Source organism: Podarcis bocagei, assembly GCF_964188305.1.
Source record: "Podarcis bocagei genome assembly, chromosome: 3".
NCBI classification, from domain to species: Eukaryota; Metazoa; Chordata; class Lepidosauria; order Squamata; family Lacertidae; genus Podarcis; species Podarcis bocagei.
Genome location: NC_138127.1, coordinates 15,144,937 through 15,165,875, shown reverse-complemented (window position 1 = coordinate 15,165,875; position 20,939 = coordinate 15,144,937). Strand labels below are relative to the sequence as shown.

The 20,939-nt window shown below is 45.5% G+C and overlaps 2 protein-coding genes across 6 annotated transcripts in view; one reads left to right on the top strand and one right to left on the bottom strand.

Moving 5' to 3' along the window:
• The window catches only part of LOC308584449 (uncharacterized protein), a gene marked incomplete at its 5' end in the record, with an annotated part of 144,230 nt that overhangs the window by 718 nt on the left and 122,573 nt on the right, over nt 1-20,939 (top strand). The window contains 2 exons of one of the 4 annotated variants that reach the window (XR_014006802.1): nt 347-430; nt 1,131-1,208. Coding sequence is in view for 2 of the 4 variants with exons in the window: in XM_081189252.1 (XP_081045378.1) it covers nt 7,724-7,870; nt 14,334-14,447 (261 nt within the window). Of the gene's footprint in view, nt 1-346; nt 431-1,130; nt 2,463-7,723; nt 7,871-14,333; nt 14,448-20,939 lie in introns of those variants that run through there. The other 3 variants (XR_014006805.1, XM_081189252.1, XM_081189251.1) reach the window with 3 other exon arrangements.
• CIMIP5 (ciliary microtubule inner protein 5) lies at nt 8,379-19,734 on the bottom strand. 2 transcript variants are annotated; one of them, XM_081189259.1, is made up of 4 exons: nt 19,529-19,734; nt 15,315-15,479; nt 12,372-12,411; nt 8,379-10,832 (listed from the first exon to the last, which is right to left on the bottom strand). In XM_081189259.1, the coding sequence occupies exons 1-4, from the start codon at nt 19,588-19,590 to the stop codon at nt 10,641-10,643; spliced, it is 459 nt and encodes a 152-aa protein (XP_081045385.1). In that variant the 5' UTR covers nt 19,591-19,734; the 3' UTR covers nt 8,379-10,640. The 2 variants fall into 2 exon arrangements, with proteins under 2 accessions (XP_081045385.1, XP_081045384.1); XM_081189258.1 differs by lacking the exon at nt 19,529-19,734 and having other exon boundaries at nt 15,315-16,147.

The following is a 20,939-nucleotide window of genomic DNA, read 5'->3' as shown; positions in this document are numbered from 1 at the left end:
CGGGTTAAGTACTTAATTCGTTCCGGAGGTCCGTTCTTAACCTGAAACTGTTCTTAACCTGAAGCACGCTTTAGCTAATGGGGCCTCTTGCTGCCGCTGCGGCACCAGAGCACAATTTCTGTTCTCATCCTGAAGCAAAGTTCTTAACCTGAAGCACTATTTCTGGGTTAGCGGAGTCTGTAACCTGAAGCGTATGTAACCTGAGGTACCACTGTACTTCTTCCCCCACCTCACAGGTAGGGCGTGGTCCCCCCCTTATGTGTTTCACGGCAAAACAAATATCCAACCGGTTATGTTTTTCCAATTGTCCTGTTAAGCTGCACCTGTTGAATTTCTTTTTCGCCAGTCAGCAGAGGAGTTCTAGAGGGGGGAAAATAAGGCAACTTTGGAAGTTACGCACAACTTGCAGAATTATTATGTTTATGCAGAGGTAAGTCCCAGTGTGATCTTACTGCTTTGGAAAGTGTGCATGGGGCTGCAGACTTGGGTTGCAAGCCTATTATGTGCATTTATTATTATTATTATTATTATTATTATTATTATTATTATTATTATTATATTTCATTTCTATACCACTTTATATTTTAAAGAAACAATCTCAAAGTGGTTTACAAAACATTAAAACTTCAAATAAAACAACCCAGAATAAAACAAATTCAAGCTTCAATGAAAATATTTCAGATCCTTCTCTTAAGTGACATTTTGCTTTTCTCGCATTTATTTACCTACTTAATTTATATAGCTGCCCATAGCAGAAGTGCTCTAAGCGGACTAGGACCTGGGAGTTCAGGGTTCAAATCCCCAAATGAGCATGCTGTTGCATAGGATCAGACAACTCAAGTTTGAGGAGAAACACTGAGTACTCAGCTAGTCACTGTAAGTTCAAGTGTTTTAAGAGCAGCTTGATGAGTATATGCTAGCTTGCAGTGTTGTATATTTCTGCACTGTAAAGGGCTTCCACCTAACGCTGTCTGTCAAATAGCCAGTGGGGTGCCCCCCCCCATATATTGTTGGACTCCAGTTACCATCATTGCCAGCCAGCTTAGCTAATGGTCAGGAATTATGGGGGTTGTAGGCCAAAAAAATGATACAGAGAGTGCCACATTGGCTATCTCTGATTTGTTTCCCAGGTAATCCTGTGGTTCTTCAGAAGTTGGTGGACTACAACTCCCATCAGCCCCACTCAGCACAGCCCGTGGTCAAGGATGGTAGGAATCATAGACTAGCACATCTGAAAGGTCACAGGTTCTTCCCCCTTGCTGTTGAAGATGGCTTGTATTTTCACTTTGTTCTTTGGCAACCCTAGAGTACAGTCCAGACACATTTCCATTTGCAATGACACGCCATAGGTTTATTGGGACTCAAGTATGTCTGGAATCCTCACTGTCTGATTTTGAACGTTCAGGAAAACAAGGGGAGGCTGGTTGAGAGAACGGTAGTCTTCACTTGCTTAGAAGCCCACCCTTATTTGTGCGTGCTAGGACTGGAATTCAAAACCTGTTTCAGGATTGTGTGACTCTGCACTACCCCCACTTAAGCCCTGCACTTTCCCCAAATCTGACTGTAGTGACGGGTCCATCCCTGCGATCCTAACCCTGCTTGATCTGTAAGTAAGCCCCATTGAATTTAGTAGACTGAGGTCGGTACACTCATGGTTATGATGTTCCCATAGTCTCAATTACCCCATCTCGTTTTGCTTGGCTTGAAACATAAGATTTAGCTTTAGATTACATATGTTTGCTAAAGCAGCTAGTGGGACATGGATGTGTTTATTGAAATGGAAGGGCAGCCTGATGCCACCTTCGATTGCAAACAGCTGTCTGTTGCATCCAGGTTTCTATTGTTCTAGTTCAGCAAAGATTGCCAGTGTCGAAGCAATGATTCTTCAACATCAACTTTATTGGGCAGGTCATGTTGTTTAGATGCCTGATTATTATCTTCCTAAGGTGCTCTTAAGGCAAATCTTTAAAAATGTAGTATAAATACTGACAACTGGGAAACATTGGCCTGCAAGCGCTCCAATTGGAGAATAGGTAAAGGGTAAAGGGACCCCTGACCATTAGGTCCAGCCATGACCGACTTTGGGGTTGCGGCGCTCATCTTGTTATATTGGCCAAGGGAGCCGGTGTACAGCTTCCGGGTCATGTGGCCAACATGACTAAGCCGCTTCTGGCGAACCAGAGCAGCGCACAGAAACGCCGTTTACCTTCCTGCTGGAGCGGTACCTATTTATCTACTTGCACTTTGACGTGCTTTCGAACTGCTAGGTTGGCAGGAGCAGGGACTGAGCAACGGGAGCTCACCCCATCACAGGGATTCGAACCGCTGACCTTCTGATCGGCAAGCCCTAGGCTCTGTGGTTTAACGTACAGCGCCACCCGCATCCCAATTGGAGAATAGCCTCTACCAAAAGGTGCTGTCGACTTTGAAGAAGCACGAACTCAGGACGAAAAGGAGAAATGAGGTAATAATAATAATAATAATAATAATAATTTTTTATTTATACCCCGCCCTCCCCAGCCAAGGCCGGGCTCAGAGCGGCTTACAAGCAATAATAAAAACAAGATGAGTGATTACAACTTAAAAACAAAAATAAAATACAACATTAAAATAATGGAACATTAAAATATTAAAATGGAGCCTCATTGCAGGAGAAGGAAAAGAAAAAAGAAAAAGGGGGCGGAGGGAATCAAATTGGCTCCAATCCAAAGGCCAGGCGGAACAACTCTGTCTTACAGGCCCTGCGGAAAGAGATCAGATCCTGCAGGGCCCTGGTCTCATGAGACAGAGCGTTCCACCAAGTTGGGGCCAGTGCTGAAAAGGCCCTGGCTCTGGTTGAAGCCAATCTAACTTCCTTAGGGCCTGGGACCACTAGGGTGTTGTTATTTATGGACCTTGAGGCTCTCCGTGGGGCATACCAGGCGAGGCGGTCCCGTAGGTACGAGGGTCCTAGGCCGTGAAGGGCTTTAAAGGTCAAAAGCAGCACCTTAAATCTGACCCTGTACTCCACCGGGAGCCAGTGCAGCTTGAAAAGCACTGGATGAATATGCTCCCATGGCAGAGACGCTGTGAGGAGCCTCGCTGCAGCATTCTGTACCCGCTGGAGTTTCTGGGACAGCTTCAAGGGCAGCCCCGCGTAGAGCGAGTTACAGTAGTCAAGCCTGGAGATGACTGTCGCATGGATCACTGTGGCCAGGTCGGGGCGGGAAAGGTAAGGGACCAACTGCTTGATGCGGCGAAGGTGGAAAAATGTCGCCTTGGCTGTTGCTGTGACTTGCGCCTCCATGGAAAGGGAGGCGTCAAGGATTACACCCAAACTCTTAACGGAAGGCAATGGCACTAATTGGGCCCCCGCAAGAGAAGGGAGTTGGTCCCTCATCCCCATGCTATCCCGACCTAGCCATAGGACCTCTGTCTTCGAAGGATTTAGTTTCAATCGGCTCCCACGAAACCATCCAGCCACAGCTTCCAAGCATCTGGTCAGTGTGTAAGGGGCCGAGTTGGTGTGGCCATCCATCAGTAGATAGAGCTGAGTGTCATCAGCATATTGATGACAGCCCAGCCCAAAGCTCTGGATAATCTGGGCAAGGGGGCGCATAAAGATGTTAAAAAGCATTGGGGAGAGAATTGCGCCCTGCGGCACTCCACACACCAAGGAGTGGCGTGACGACATTTCCCTCCCTAGTGCCACCCTCTGTCCCCGACCAGAGATAAAAGAGCACAACCAGTTACGGGCTATGCCCTGTATCCCCACGTCTGCAAGGCGATGGTCCAGAAGATCATGATCGACCATGTCAAAGGCTGCTGACAAATCTAAAAGGATCAGCAGTCCTGACCCGCCTCGATCCAGTTGTCTACGGATATCATCTGTTAGGGCAACCAGAGCCGTCTCCGTCCCAAAACCAGGACGGAAACCGGACTGAAATGGATCTAATGCCGATGTTTCCTCCAGAAACCTACCAAGCTGTTCAGCAACCGCTCTCTCAATTACCTTACCCAGGTATGGAAGATTTGAAACTGGGCGGTAATTGGATAGGTCTAAGGGATCTAATGAAGCTTTCTTTAAGAGTGGACGCACCACTGCTTCCTTCAGTTCCCCTGGGAATGTCCCCGTGTCAAGGGACAAATTGATAATTTCAACCAGGGGGGTCCGCGCAACATCTGGACACTCCCTAATCAGCCAAGACGGGCACGGATCAAGGAGGCAGGTGGTGGGCCTACCAACTTGGAGGAATCTATCCACATCAGTAGGGAGTATCCGATCGAAATGGTCCAACACTGGACCTGAAGTCAGTCGAGGGGCCTCCAGTTCAGTCACTGTATCTAAATTGGCAGGGAGGTCACGGCGGAGCAACAGGACTTTCTCCGCAAAAAAGCTCGCGAATGCCTCACAGCTGTGGGTCGAATTTGTGCTTAAATTTGGTTGTCCTCCTAAGGACGTTATTGACCTAATTATTCTAAAAAGTTGTGCCGGGCGAGAGCTAGCGGATGCAATAGAAGCTGCAAAGTAAGATTTCTTAGCAGCTTTCATAGCCATCTCATAGGCTTTCATAAGCGTCCTATAAGATGTTCTTGAGGCTCCGTCACGAGTCCGTCGCCATACTCGCTCTAGCCGTCTGAGATCCCGCTTCATTTTCCGGAGCTCCTCAGTAAACCAAGGGGCCCGGTTTCGACGGGGTCGCAGAGGGCGCTTAGGCGCGATCTCATCAATGGCTGCCAAGAGCCGGTTATTCCAGTCCTCAACAAGGTCATCTAATGAGTCGCCAGGAGGAGCAGGGTTCCGCAAGGCTTGTCGGAATCTATCAGGATCCATCAGTTTTCGCGGACGAGCCCAAATAGGCTCGCCACCCGAGCCGGGGAGGAGCGGGAAGTCAATCTTGGCTTTTAAAGCGTAGTGATCAGACCATGGCACTTTCACAGCGGGGAGCATGATCACATCTATGCCAGCCCCAAAGATCAGATCCAGGGTGTGGCCTGCTTGATGAGTGGGGCCCAAAACAAACTGGGAGAGCCCTAGTGTTGCCATGGAAGTCACTAGGTCTAGAGCCTGTGAGGAGGGAGCGGCATCGGCATGGACGTTGAAGTCTCCCAAAACCAGTAGGTTTGGGAACTCCAAGGCCCAGCCCGCCACCACCTCCAGCAGATCTGACAGGGTGGCTGCAGATGTGCTGGGTGGTCGGTACACCAGCCAGACAGCCAAGCTCTCCTTGGTGCCCCACACGAGACCAACACATAAGAGAGGAAGGCACGTTTGGCAAACCCTCACCGTGATCAGCTCCTGCCTGGAAACCTATGTCCCCACTGTGGAAGGATGAACGGATCCAGAATTGGCCTCCACAGTCACTTACGGACTCACTGTTTAAGACCATATTCATGGAAGACAATCTGACTGTGACCGCCAAAGAAGAAGACGCAGCAGCTTGCAACTCACAAGCCATGTGAGGTCCAGAGCCCCAGCTTGCCTGGCCAAATAGCAATTGAGGAAAACAATACACAGATTGTTGCCTTTACTATACATGCACAGTGGTGGTGCTCTCTGCTTTTTTCCTTCCTTGCTGATCTTTAGCCAGCAGTACTTAAAAGCACATTAGTCACAGGGCTGGATTACTGCTAACATTATATGTAATTTAAAAGCTAGAGCAGCGAAAGCTTTTCCTTAGCATCATTTAATCTTCACTTCCTGCTGCTGTTGATTCCCCCACGCAATACTTTACAGCTAAGAGCTATATCCTTTGAACGAAAAGATCTTCATTCAGATTAGTCTGTTCTTTCTCCACAAGCTTTATATTGCCTGTTTGCGTGAGCATGTCTGTAGTATACTTAAAATCAAATTATTCTTTTTTTAAAAAATGCCTAAACCAATAACTGATGGAATAGTTCGGTACACTTACATTTGTCTTTGGAAGATTACCAAGAACAGTCCTCAGCCTGTGTAGCACAGTAATTATAACCAATGTGTCACATTTATTTGCCTAAAGAAATTAACAACTGCGTATTCCATAGCTTTTTTTGTATCTGAACAGGCTAGCAAGATCCACCTGTGGCTGACTTGTTATGTACTGAAGTTCTCACCCTGGGCCAGCAGGGGGATACTGTAGATAGTTTTCACTCAGGTCCACATATGCAAATAAGGGATTGAAAGTGACGTTCAGTGATTGGATAGTTACAGAAAATGGTTACTGTTGCATTCTAGTGGAGCTCTATATAAGCAGGCTGGCTGAACCCTTCAGTTCAGTTCTGTTCTGGCCTGTGAATAAGCGAGCTGTTTGAAGAATCGCTGTGTCATCTGATATGTTCACCCACAACTTAACATGACTCTTGGTTTGTTGGTTGTTTGGATGGTTTGTTTGGGGGTTATTGTTTTGAATTTTAAGGGGTCAGGGACTGCTAATCCATAACAAGGAAATAAAAAACCTTCCCCAGTTTAACAGAAAAGGGAAACCCAAAGGCTGAACTGTTTTCCTTATGAGGGAGAGTTGGAAGCCCCGTTTTTTGTAGTTTAGGAAAAAGATGACTAAGAGGAGAAAAAGATGACTAACATGAAAAAGTTATTATAGTGGTGGGGGACCCTGTGGACTCTGTGACCCATCAGCCCTAGCTAGCATGGCCCAAGCGCCATGGGGGGGGGGGAGTTGTTGGCTGACATAATAAATTGATATTGAAATGAATTGATGGGCTTTTGGACATATAGTGAAAAATGCAAAATTATCAAACAAATAACAACTTGAACTTAAATTATGATAGCACAGAAGCATATTGGAAAACCAGTCAAGGACGTTCACTGTGTAGGAAACAGGCAATACAGGTTCGTTCTGTTATTTATTTGATGGTTTTGTATTTTGTCAGAAAACCTATCAATTAATTTCAACTACAGTCTTGAGCTCATGGTCCTTGTTACTGGTTATGCTTTACCCACTCGGGTGCAGAGGTGCGAATTCAACCGCAGATTAACAAAAACTGACTCTATAAATGTGCCTAAGGGTGCAGTCCTATGCCTGTCTACCTGGGAGTAAACCCCATTCAATGGGACTTATTTCTGAGAAGTCACATATAGGATTGCTCTTTAAACTATTTTGGGGGTGGGGAGAAGAACCAAAAGGTACTTAGAAGAATGTTCTGAATAATTTTGTTTGATGCTTCTTGGCACCTGTTCACTGAACAGAAATCGTAAGTAGTGTTGTTATCAAAGGTGATTAGGTTCAAAGACCTATCAGCACAATTGATTTCCTCCGGACTATAAGATGAAATCAGAAATAAAATCCTGAACATTCTCTATATTGCTACCTATGTGTTGTGTGGAAAAGAGAGGCAGGATCAAGATTTGGAGATATGCTTCCAGGTCTAGACTATGGGAAGTCCCAAAAAATTAATAATTATAATTTGGATGATAATTTGGTCTTTTTTATTTTAGTTTTTTATTTTAATTGGATTATGATTTGATATGTTAACTGGATGTTTTTTATTGGAAAATTAATAAAAACGATTTAACATAGAAAATCTCTACATTTTTTAATAAGTCAGCCTTGAGTGCCATCTGCAGGTCGCTAAGTATTTTGTGTTGTAGTCTCTGCACATTCAGTAGCAACATCACTGAATTCTGTGCGATTATCTTAAGTGGTTTTAGGATTGTGAACAAAGTGTTATTTATTCTGTATTCAATTAGTCAGGAAGAAAACATCACCATTACGTATCCTCCAAAGTGTTTTGTTCTTCTTCTTCACAGAGTCTCACCAAGCCTCCGAGTCCAATAGAAAACTATTTCCAGGGATTTCTGAGATCCCGGCTGGCATAAAAGGATTAAGCCATTATAAGAGGCACAGAGCTGCAATCACGGGTTCAACTGCTGTCATATCCCTTACAAGGACCCCAGGTAATAGGGGTTATCAGGGCTGCGGAAGGCATTTCCCCCAAGATCTTGGAGAGCTACCCTTAGTCAGGTAGGCAGTACTTGGCTTCCCAGGCCAATGATGTGATCAACACGGGTTCAACTGGAAAGTGGTTTGCACCCCACAGCAAAGTGATAAAGAGAAGGCAGAGGCAGTTGATCTGGAAAAATTTATTTCAAGGCTGGTTTCCAGGATTCCCAACACATTGCAAATGTAGATGTTCCTCATCACAGGAAGCCATTTGATGTCTTCATTGAGACATCAATACACTGGTTAACAAAACAAAACAAAACAAAACACCAACCTGCTTATTCTAGAGTAAATACCTTAGTTCATCTGCTCTGGGTTTTCATTCAGGTTTACTGTTTCATGGGAAACACACTGGGAAAAGCCCTTGTAAATAACAATGGTGACTTTCCTTCAGTGCTAACCCAGTACAGTGGTACCTCAGGTTACATACGCTTCAGGTTACAAACTCCGCTAACCCAGAAATAGTGCTTCAGGTTAAGAACTTTGCTTCAGGATGAGAACAGAAATCGTGCTCCGGCAGCAGCAGGAGGCCCCATTAGCTAAAGTGGTGCTTCAGGTTAAGAACGGACCTCCGGAACGAATTAAGTACTTAACCCAAGGTACCACTGTACTGTGTACTTTTGAGCCTAACCTACAAAGGTGGATGTAGAAGGAGACTGGTTCCCCCAGCCTAACAGTTCAGTGATTTATCTAGCTGCAATATGGTACCATCCAGCTTGAACTGAATGAGTCACTCTACTATTACTCTTTTGACAAGTATGGTCCGTCACATGCTGAATTCTATCAGCTGTAGTGTACATGACCAGCTGTAAATGAGTGCTTTTAAAAAGCATTTTAAATAAGGGACAATTGGTTCCCACGAAAGGGCAACAGGAAGCCAGTGGCAATTCTTCCCTAGTGGGTCCAATCAGTTCAGTCAGCTGGGACTGGGAGGACGTAAAGCCTCTGCCGAACGATCCCTTAGGACTCTCTGTTTTCCTCTGCTTTCCAGTAGTTTCCTAGGCAATAATTTCTGTAGTTTACCAGCAATTATATACTTGGGGAAGGGGGAATCCCAGACTTCTTTTTCATCTGTGTGAACAGAAGTGGATGAATGAGAATGGAATTCAAAACCCACAGTTGGGCGTTACCTTTATTGGGGCCAACCAAATTGCCATAACATAGTGGCAAGCTTTCAAGTTCTCCTGAACTCTTCATCTGTCAAGACATTACACAAAGTGCAGGGCAGGGATGAGGAGAAAGTACAAGAAGTTAAGTTGGGTTTTATAGCTATAAGGCCAGCTTTTAGATTCATTTTCAAGATGGTGTTTTATTCCCCCACCCACTTCATAGACCAACACAGCTTCCTTTAAGTTGCTTGGGGCAGAGTTCTCCTTAAGCTCCTTAATTTGACATTATCGATTCCAGGATCTTCACTTTCTGTCCTTATCTGGACAACAGGTCAGTTTCTTCTGCCATTGCGCATCAGGCCTTCAGCTCAGTCTTAAACACCCACTTCCAGCACTGGACACAACAGGGACTATCCTCGTCTTTGACTGGGTATGGCCATCCACAGACCTGTCCTGAAACTTTTTCTCAGTGAGAGGGATTGCCTTTGTACACTCAAAGCACCCCCTGTTTGGCACCACCAGATCTTTGCTATGTAATGTTCTGGACCACTTTGCGTAAGAAAGATGGCGAACTGGTGATAGTTCATAAAGGAGCTAAAACTATAGGGTAAAGAGAAGTTGTAGTCAATTGGTGCTGAAGGCTGCAGATACGTAGAAGCAATCCATGCAGTCTTCATTTGAGAGAAACTCACCCTTCATTGTACAACCAATCTTCCATGACTCTTATTTCCCAGTCAGTCTCCCATCCAGGCATTGGGCTGATCTGCTTACCTTCAGCAAAGCGGTGGCCTCATGGACCTTCAAATAATGTCCTAGGACTCTAGATCAGGGTCCTCTCCAAATGATGTTTGACTCCAGCTCCCATTATTCTTGCTGCCTGGGGCTGATGGGATTTGCAGTCCAACAAACATCAGGAAAGGACAGCTTTGGTTCTCCTTGCTCTGAAGATCTTGTACAAAATCGTTGCAAATTGCTTTGTTAACAATCTGCTCAGAAGCTGCCAGCCAGCCTTCTGGCCAGCACTGTCTGCTAGGAGGTCACAACTTGCTTTCTGTTCCCCACAACAGCTTATGCAGAATGCAAGGTCAAATTTGGAACAAACTGTAACCTTGAATGAAATCATTTCTCACTTGCATAGCTGTTAAATTGCATGTCCTTTCACAGGTCACTATATCACTGTGAAAGTTATTTTGGTTCTCTTTGATGCAATGAATATAATATAATGATGGCAACTGCCTGTGGGCAGATAATGTAGACGGCTCTTAGTTTTTCGTAGAGCAAATATAAGCTGCCAAAATATGACAGATTTGGTAAAGATAGACCTCTTGGTTCTCTTAACATAACTCAGCACAGAATAAGCTTTTGGAATGTGATTCAGCTCCATAAACCTCTTAAAACGTTGAAACTAAAAATATTAAATGTGGTCCATATGTTCTCAGGTGTCCACTTTGAAATCACTAAATGCCTTATTTGGATAGAATTTCAACTAGCCTTTGGAAATATGGCATATATATAGAGAGAGAGAAAGCATGTTATTGTTTTTGGTTGTGGGTGGTTGTAGTCAGAGCAGTAGTTTCTCTTTTAAAAGAGGGGAGTAGAATTCTTTTTTCTGATTCTAGGAAGCCTGGAGTTCCTGTCCAAGTTTATTTTTTCTTCTTCCATAGTTGAGGAAGTAATCCATTTTTACTAGTGTTTTGCCGAGATCTGTGTTCATTCTGCTGCCAATAACATGTCCGCTGGTGTTGGGAATTTTGTCTGAGAAAACTGACATGTATTCAGGAAGCTGCTCAGGTTCTTTTATCCTGCCCTGGGTAAAAGAAACGTCAAGTTATGTGAGCTTGCCTCAAATAAACAGAAAATGCTTCTGTAAATACTGCATTTACTTCCTTTATTTCCAAGTATTTACAGACCGGTTTTCAACATAATCCTGTATGAACTAAAATTTGTATAACTGTTAACTGTCTATATCCTGTAGTACTACAGTTCCCAGAAATCTCTGTAAGGCAGGGGTGGGCAACTGGATTCAGCTAGTGGTCCAGATCTAGAATTCTCTTCCTTCTGCCCCCACCATCCTGCAGGCCACATGAACAGATGTGAGTGGGGCCCCTCACCTGTCAGTCACCTGGTGTCACCATGCTGAAAAGGAGAGAATTGGTAGCACCCTCTTAAGCGTGACCACAATTCTCCCTTTGCAGTCATATCTTTTTTGTGCTTGGAAGAAGGGTGGAGAAATCTCATCAGCCTCATCTCCGAAAGCAGTGAGATTTTGATGTTCTTCTGACAGCAAGGCACCTTGCAAAGAATTTGAATAATATTTAAAATGAGTATGTAGTGATGTATGGAAGTGAGAGCTGGACCATAAAGAAGGCTGATCGCCGAAGAATTGATGCTTTTGAATTATGGTGCTGGAGGAGACTCTTGAGAGTCCCATGGACTGCAAGAAGATCAAACCTCTCCATTCTGAAGGAAATCAGCCCTGAGCGCTCACTGGAAGGACAGATCGTGAAGCTGAGGCTCCAATACTTTGGCCACCTCATGAGAAGAGAAGACTCCCTGGAAAAGACCCTGATGTTGGGAAAGATGGAGGGCACAAGGAGAAGGGGACGACAGAGAATGAGATGGTTGGATGGTGTTCTTGAAGCTACCAGCATGAGTTTGATCAAACTGCGGGAGGCAGTGGAAGACAGGAGTGCCTGGTGTGCTCTGGTCCATGGGGACACGAAGAGTCGGACACGACTAAACGACTAAACAACAACAAAATGAGTATGAATTAAGAAACCTAGACAAACAAGAGTAAAACAAACTCTTTTTAAGAGAAAGGAGAATTGCTTGATAGAGACTTGTAGGCAGTTTTTTTTCTGCTGAAGTTAAGTAGGTCTGTCATTTTATAAAGCAGCCTCCTATCTCCCTTGGATGGGAGACTGGGAACTATAAGCTAACAAAACATCTGGGTGATTCCTCCAGCCATGACCCAAGCATGGATAAGGGCAAGAAAATCTCTGAGACCTTGTGCTCAGCATGCAATCCCTGCATGTTTCTGGGAAGGAGGCATTAATTCTGCCCTCTGCCAGCACTTAGGCAGAGCATCTCCCAAGCTTAACATGAGAACATATCACTCCCCAACCTTTTGTGGGAAAGAGCATTGGTGTGCAAAGGTTTGCCTGGCTACCAAAAACTTCCAAAGTTTGTGGACCCCTGCTAGGGTCCATTGTTGTGTGTGTGTGTGTGTGTGTGGCGGGGGGAGAAGACAGAAACGAACAAGCATAATTAAGGCAAGAATACCTTAATTATACCACTCTGAAGTTCCTCATCCCTTTTGTAACAGGGGTGTTCACCTTTGACTTACCAATGGATCGTAGTCCTTTAAGAAACTCCAGTTCCGGTACCTTTGGAATAATAAAGAGAGAGTGCTTTAGTTTTGTTAGCCAAGCATAGCAATGCCAGATGTTCCGAAATTAAAGATGGCATTAAAAGGACTAGAATAAAGATATAGTTATAGGGCTGGCTCCAATCAATGGCTTCTTCTTTTTTTAACATATTTTTAGTAAATATTTCTTTGTTTACAAAAGTATGTGCAGTGTCTCTTTTTCCAAGTTACATTTTCTACAGATCAGTTTCATTTGTTGAGACATTAGTGTTACATTAGGAAGAAAAGGGGGGAAGAGGTAGGGGGGGCAGGGTGAGTGGGGGTGGGGTCCGGTGGCGATGTTTCTGTTTTACTTAATGTCTGTGTGGGGTTTTGTGTCAGCGTTGCTTGTGCGGGTTCTCTTTTACTATTTGCTTGTGTTCCTTTGGTGGTGAGAGAGGTTGGGGTTGGCCTAGGGTGTGGTTGTTTGTTTGTGATTGGCTGTGGTGAACTTTGTTTTCATGTGTGAGTGGGGTGGGTGGGTGTTTTTGAATCAGGTTAGCCATATTGATTCGTGTGCCGTCTGCATTCTTGTTGTTGTCTTGTTGGGCTGTGTATGTGATAAAGGGGAGCCATACCGGGGTGAAGGCGTCTTCTTCCATTTGTCCCCATGTCAGTTTCAGCTTATAGGTTAGTTTTTTCTAATAAGGCTGTTTCCCATACTATTTGGTACCATTGGTCCATGCTTCCTCCTGACAGGTCTCTCCAGTGTCTGGCTATGATGTTTCTGGCTGCTGAGAGGAGGCCAACCAATGGCTTCTTGAATTGAAAACTGCTCATCTCAGCCCCTATGTGTTCTAAACCTGCACACACCTAGGATGGGCAGATGCAAAAGAGGACAGAACTCCTGCTGCTTTAATGGTTGTGTAGAAGATGGAATTTCAGCAGGTCTCATGCAAGCTGCACCTGCTGGAATTCCCTCTTCTACACATATATTAAAGGTGCAGGATCTTTGCCATCTTTTGCACCTGCTCACCTTAACTCTACGATAGACATGGTTAGAGGGCAAGCCTATGTGATATGCTTATATTATTATTAATATTATCTACTACTACCCCAAGGTCTACTAACCAGAACCAGGTGCAAAATGGTGGTTCGTGGGGCAGAGCCGGTTGCCTGTTGCACCTCATGGACCATACATTGGAAAGACCTGCTATACAAGTACACATTTACATCTGACTGATGCAAATCGGGTAGCCAATTTGTTTGTGGGGGCAGCCCTTTTGTTGTTGCACTTGGTTTAAAAAAAAAAAAGCAAGGAGGTCAGAAATGCTTGATGAGCTACGTACCTCAAAACCATCCATCCATCTCCTAATGGATCCCAATCTTCTTTCCACCCTCTCCTGCCTTAGAATACACCCAATGTCCTTCTTCATATTGCAGGAGCATGTGTATAATTGTGGTCACACTGTCTTTCAGGGATAAACCTTTCAATTAGAGCAGAGTTTGAAGAGGGGTGGGTGGGAAAACCACTGGCCCAGATGCCTATGTTCTATTAAACTATTATCATGCTATTATTACTGATGCTGTTACTGCATTTTTTTTTTTAAAGGCAGCACAGGATTGGCGTAATGCTTGAGTGGCTGGAGCAATCGGTAGCCCCAGTTCTTAAAAGCCTACAAAACAAGAAAGTTTCTTTTCCCCCAGAGAGCTTTCATTTGCCATGGAATGGAATAAGTATTGAATTTACCATTGCGTGAGAAGCCCTAGAATCCTGCTGGCCCTGGTGCGCACATACCGTTGGAAAAAAGAAGCTCCTTGCCTCATCTACCAGAGTGCTCACGATATAAATGAAAGGGCCTTTCCTTGCTGCGTTTCCCCCAAAGACGAAAATATTCTTCACATGAGGCAAAGTGCATGCAACCATTCGGCCCCTATCTTTGCTTTTTTTCTTTCTTACAGAGATACGTTGCAAATATGTTTTGTGCAAAGCAACAGCCCTAAGAAACAAGACAATAGGCAAATGCACCGAGACGGAGATTATAACAGTAGCACCCACAATGAGTAATATAAAAGGTAAAGGTAAAGGGACACCTGACCATTAGGTCCAGTCATGGCCGACTCTGGGGTTGCGGCGTTCATCTCGCTTTATTGGCTGAGGGAGCCGGCGTACAGCTTCCGGGTCATGTGGCCAGCATGACGAAGCTGCTTCTGGCGAACCAGAGCAGCGCACGGAAACGGCGTTTATCTTCCTGCCGGAGCGGTACCTATTTATCTACTTGCACTTTGACATACTTTTGAACTGCTAGGTTGGCAGTAGGGAGCTCACCCCGTCACAGGGATTTGAACTGCCGACCTTCTGATCGGCAAGTCCTAGGCTTTGTGGTTTAACCCACAGCGCCACCCGCGTCCCAATGAGTAATATAGCACAGTCCAGGTGGGCAGTGGGAGGCTGTGACAAAACAGCTGCACCACCACTACATCTGCAGACACGCTGGCCAGCGGACAGGCTGGACTGGGCAAAGAGGTACCTCTGCCCAATCCAAACCTCCCCCCCCGGCCTGGCACAAAGGGGGGCTGGACTGCAGCCTCATGACCCATCGCACTTCTGTCTGTCCTGTGCCTAGAAAGCATGAGTCCTAGACATTTCCCAATTATCCCATGCTTTCTGAGTGTGTTTTTCCTTGTCCCTACTACTTTCCCCTGGGGAAAACCCACTGTTTACCGCTGAATCAGAACAAACATTAATCTGCAGAAAAACCAATTGATGTTTCGTTCTGATTGAGTGGCAAATGGTGCGTTTTCCCCAGGGGAAAGCCGTGGGATGAGCCGAAGCCTGGACGAACTCCCCATCTGTCGTGGCAGTCCAGGATGCCCACCCGTGGTCAAACATGAGTTGGGAGTACAGTTCTGTCAGGGGAAGAATGATATTGGGTTACTCACCAATATTTCGTCGCCCTTCTTTCGGCCTCCACAAACTCTCTCCAGACTGTGTCCTGCCGGACCTGGTCTGCTTTCAGGGCTTCTTGCTCCTCTCCACCACGGCTTTTGCTTGATTGTTTCACCGAGCTCTGTGTGGTAGCCAGTAGAGTCCTTGCAGATTGGCTGCTGCTGAGCGAAGGAGACGAGGATGAGGCTAAATTCACATCTGCAGGGCTGGTAGCCGGTGACCGGAAGCCCGCCGATGTTGTCCTCCTGAGTCCATTTGCTCTGCTCCCCATCCTATATGAGCTTTTCTCTGCCAAGCAATGCTGGGTCACCAACCCGCAAGAAGCTTGGGCAAGTGCTAGCAAGTCCCTAAACATTCGCAGTTTTCCTTAGCCAGTATTTTCCCTTAGGCATTTGATTAGGTAAGCGAAACAAATCGAAACCCTGGTGTCCAGCACGCAACATGTCTGAAGAGGTTCTGCAGGTTTCCTGTTTGGGTTTGTGCACACTTACTGGATGGCCTAACAGTGTTGTGTTGCGAAGCTGGGTCTGTGCACTGCATGGAGGCAAGATTCCATACGATAATATTTTTCTAAGCTAAAGATGCTGCTATTGGAAGCTCCGAGTTATCAGCTGTCCGTAGCAAGCTTTTGTTCCTGGAACTCAAGCCACACTGATGTGCCCTTTCTAACGCCCTCATTGCTTCAGGAATCCCCAGAATGCCCACTGATTGTGTAAGGAGAGCCTGTTGTTGTAGCTTAGTACTACTGTAGCTTTTGTTCTGGTGGTGCAGCTGAAACCAAACACCCCAAGAGCCTTGGGTTTTCCCAGTGTGTTTACTGTCTCCATTGGAAACCAGACTGGCTTTGTCATGAATATTCAACACAGACAAAAGGGCATGTACCTTTTGTCTGCTAGAGGGCTTGGCTAGACATTTGTGGGTTAGGAATTTCCCTTTTAGCTGTAGTGGTATTCAATCCTCTGCTTCTGTTATCTGTTTTTTTTTGCAAAGGCATGTATTTTAAGACCTGGCTGGAAACAAAAATATCAGTCCTGGGGTCACACATGTGCACAAACTATCTTCTGCTTTGGGCAGGTGAGATTTGTATAGTTGCTGCTTTTTGGACAAGGTGATGAGCAACTGCTAAATGCTTTGTCTAAAACAAGGGTGGGGAACTTGTGACCCTGCAGGTGTGTTGGACTCCCAACTTCCCATTACCCCTGAACATTGGCCTTCCTGACTGGAGCAGTTAGGAACTGGAGACCAATGACATCTGGGTCACAGGTTCCCCACCTCTAGTATAAAAGATGTACTAGGTAGAAAGATCAAACTAAGAAATGAAACATAGCAAATCCCCCTTGCCTTTAATGCTTCCCTCTCTCTTCTCTTGGAGGCAAAAAGCAAAGCTAACGCAGAGCAAAGGTGTTTACTTTTTGACCAAGATCAGATCTTCTTGAACAAGAGTGAGTTTTACTTGTGTTTGTGCTCTTCTTAGGGAGTCCTGCACATTCCTAACCTTGCCATCATTTTCGTCTTGCGAAGCAAGCCCATAGGAGATTCGTTTTGCGAAGCACCTCCAAAACGGAAAACTCTTTCGTCTAGCGAGTTTTCCGTCTTGCGAGGCATTCGTCTTGCGGGGCACCACTGTAATTTGCTGTGGGAGATTTTTAGTGGGAAGCAATGTATAAATTGAATAAACCCAACATAAACCTCCAGCCCATTTTTATTGGCCCAGCTCCTATGCACAGCAGTTAAGCAGGTCAGACCTTTCCCATCACTGCCTTCATGCCATGAGATGTTTCACCTGGCCAGATTTCTGCATGGTCAGATGGTGGTGAAGGCATAGGGACAATGCATCTGAAAATATGGCTCCCCCAACACTTCTACAGGGGTGTACCTAGGGATTAGCTAGGTTGACCCCCACCAAGGGTGCAGGCCCAGGAGGGGGCACAAAAATGGCGCCTCTCCACTCTGGCTCAGAGTGGCTAGGAGAGCTTGCCCCCACCCCCCAAGCCACTCCTGTGCTGCTTTGAGCAGCCAACATCTCATTGCCAAGGGTGCAAGGGACCGGATAGGAGCACCAATTCAACTCCTTGCTTCTTTCTGTACGTTGCTTTTAAATCTGAAGTGTCCTTATATGGCTGTTGTTTGAAGCTACCAGGGATTTCATAGAAGAAGAAGAAGAGTTTGGATTTGATATCCCGCTTTATCACTACCCGAAGGAGTCTCAAAGCGGCTAATATTCTCCTTTCCCTTCCTCCCCCACAACAAACACTCTGTGAGGTGAGTGAGGCTGAGAGACTTCAGAGAAGTGTGACTGGCCCAAGGTCACCCAGCAGCTGCATGTGGAGGAGCAGAGATGCGAACCCGGTTCCCCAGATTACGAGTCTACTGCTCTTAACCACTACACCACACTGGCATGAGTTCTGGTGCAGCAAAGGTGGTTCCGCAAAGGGCTGGTGACGGATGGGTCCTATAGGAAAGAACATCATGGCTTCAATATTTGTTTTCAGTGATTTATGAATGAGTGCTTAAAACCTTTTTGGTTAACCACTAAACGGAACGGAACTAATTTATGAGTGGAAGCATGAATGCACATAGAATATTGCGTTTACAGTGCACCTCGGTTCCTCAGAAGGTCAGTGAAGACCAATACCAAAAGCAGAATGGAAATTCGCATGGTTTCCTGTTATTTTACTGAGGCAGGAGGGGATGTATCTGACAAAACAAATATAAACCACAAGAGGGTGTTATAGGGCAAAGTATAAAAGGTAAAGGTACCCCTGCCCGTACGGGCCAGTCTTGACAGACTCTAGGGTTGTGTGTTCATCTCACTCTATAGGCCGGGAGCCAGCGCTGTCCGCAGACACTTCCGGGTCATGTGGCCAGCGTGACGAAGCTGCTCCGGCGAACCAGCACCAGAGCAGCACACGGAACGCCGTTTACCTTCCCGCTAGAAAGCGGTACCTATTTATCTACTTGCACTTAATTGTGCTTTTGAACTGCTAGGTGGGCAGGAGCTGGGACCGAACGACGGGAGCTCTCCCCAATGTGGGGATTCGAACTGCCGACCATGCGATCGGCAAGTCCTAGGCGCTGAGGTTTTACCCACAGCGCCACCCGCGTCCCTTTAGGGCAAAGTATACAATGGGAAAAAGCTGCCGCCACCACCACACTGATTTGATTTCTCTTTGTTATCCATGGCAAATTGAAACTGAACAAAACATTTGCAAGCATATATAAATCCATTTTTAAAACAAAACAAAAAAAGAAAAAGCTTTCTTCTCTTCAAAACACAAATTATAAGTCAAACCTGTCTAAATGGGGAAATTATTCTCACACTTTTACTTTGGCAACCAGTCAGCAAAACTTTGCACAACAGAAATTTGTCCTGCCTTCTTTGGGGACTGTTCTACCAGTTTTACCTGTTCTGTTACTATTAATACAACACTGAGCACTTCCTCTACAGTGGTAGCCTCATGGAATTTGGCAGGAATAGCTCTATAGCAAGTAGTAGCTAACTTGTGGCTCTCCCAAGCCTTGTTGGGCTTCTCTCCCTTCATCCTTGACCTCTTACTAAATCATCTGACGGGAACTGGTGGGAGCTGGGGGATCCGCCAATGTTTGTGGCCTTCATGTGGAAAACACATTTAGTGCAACTCGGAAGACAGCCCTAATATGCCATTCATATCTCCACTTCCAAATAGACCAGGAATATCGGAAGTGAAACCTGCTCACTTAATCCTCTTCGAGAGAAAATTTTGTTAGCTTGCTGTAGCCTGAATCTTCTTCGTGTTGCTGCGCTGTCATAAGTTTTTATTCCAAGCGGATCCATAGGTTAGCCTTACTTGGGGCACTATTCTGCGTGGAAACAGCGAGCTGGAACCTAAAGTGCACATACAGCATGGGACAACGCTGGAGACTCTCCAAAGCCCTGCCAGTAGCCACCAGGAATATCCATGTGGGCATGGTTATTCTCCATGAGATGGCAGAAATAAATTCTATGAACTACATTTGAGGAATAGAGAAACACCCCCTCAAAAGGTGATGGTTTTGACAGCTTCACTGTGAGAACCATCCACATGCGTTCCAGTTCTTCACCAGAACTGGAAGGTTAACGATGGAAGATCTAGGCTCCATCTTACTTCTTTGAACATCACCTCACAGTGTGTGCGTTTTTTAGCAGCGTCACCAACAACATTTCTGCAAAATCCACAGTTCTACATACCTCCTTGGTTGAAACTGACGTTCCAAACCCGTTTTCTTAGAAAAAGGACTTTGAAGAGCCATAGTGAATCGCAGAATCGCAGAGTTGGAAAGGACCCTGAGGGTAATCTAGTTCAGCCCCCTGCAATGCAGGTAACTCAGGCCAAGTTACTTTGCTTGTCTGATTTCAACTTTGTGAGTGACAGTATACACATGGACATTGCTAGCGTAAGCCAACTGGCCTGTTGGCAAAAGAGCGCACCATAGCAACTTTGGCTTCAATTTACAGTTCAAATAAATTCCCATTGGCTGAAGAACTTGCAGAAGGTTTGCAAGTGGCTTTTCTGATTGCTTTGGCAACAGATGGGTTGTAATTAGGGCTATGCCTCTTTCTCAACAAGCCGTCTCTCTTTTCACAGCAGAGCTTTGCCATCTGCAGGGCAACATCCTTCAAGTTCACGATTGCGTGTCAAACATTTATTGGTGCTTGTATATTTTCCTTCATAGGGCAGGTAACAACTTGCGTGCTTGCGAATTAAAACTGGAAAAATCTTCGTGAAAGGGAGGGTGAGGACCCCATTCTCAGGGCCAAAACCTCACTTGTCTTCCCTGCCACACACAGAGGGAGCGGACTTTAACTTGGGAATGAGGGAGCCTGTGGTGGCCCTCCTGGTGTACAAAAAAACAAGTAACTGACTCCTCTTCATAGACATATCTCTGTTTTTCCTTTATCTGCTGAAGTGCCCTGTCCCTCCAGAAGGGAACTTGTTCTTTGTTGGCATGGTGAACTCTCTTTCCCCTGTGATGCATCGAAACACACTTTGCCTCCAGAAGCTGATCATACATGTTTCTGTTTGCTCTGCATCCATTGGGCTCTCACTTCTGGTTTGGAAAGCGTTGTGTACATGTCTTTAGCCACAAACTGTACCTATCCTGTTGTTTCTGATGGAATGCTGCATGTTGATCTGTTTTACCCACAAATCAGCGTTCATAGAATCATAGATCACAGAATCATAGAATTGTAGAATTGGAAGCAGCCCCAAGGGTCCTCAAGTCCAGACCCCCTGCAATGCAGGAATTTCAGCTAAAACATCTCTGACAGATGTCCATCCAATGTCTGCTTAAAAACCTCCTGGGGGAGTCCTTTCCACTGTTGAACAGCTCTTACTGTCAGAAAGTCCCCCCCAATGTTTAGATAGAATCTCGTTTCCTGTAACTTGCAGCCATCTGTTCGAGTCCTACCCTCCAGAGCTGGAGAAATCAAGCTTGTTCCCTCTTCCATGTGACATCACATTATATCTCCTCTTTTCCAGCTCCTTCAACCATTCCTCATAAGGCTTGGTTTGATCCAGATCGAGAAAAAGAATAAGAATAAGCCAGCTGCCTTTTAAGCAGGTAATGTGCACACAGCCTATGATTTAGGTCTGCTGTGA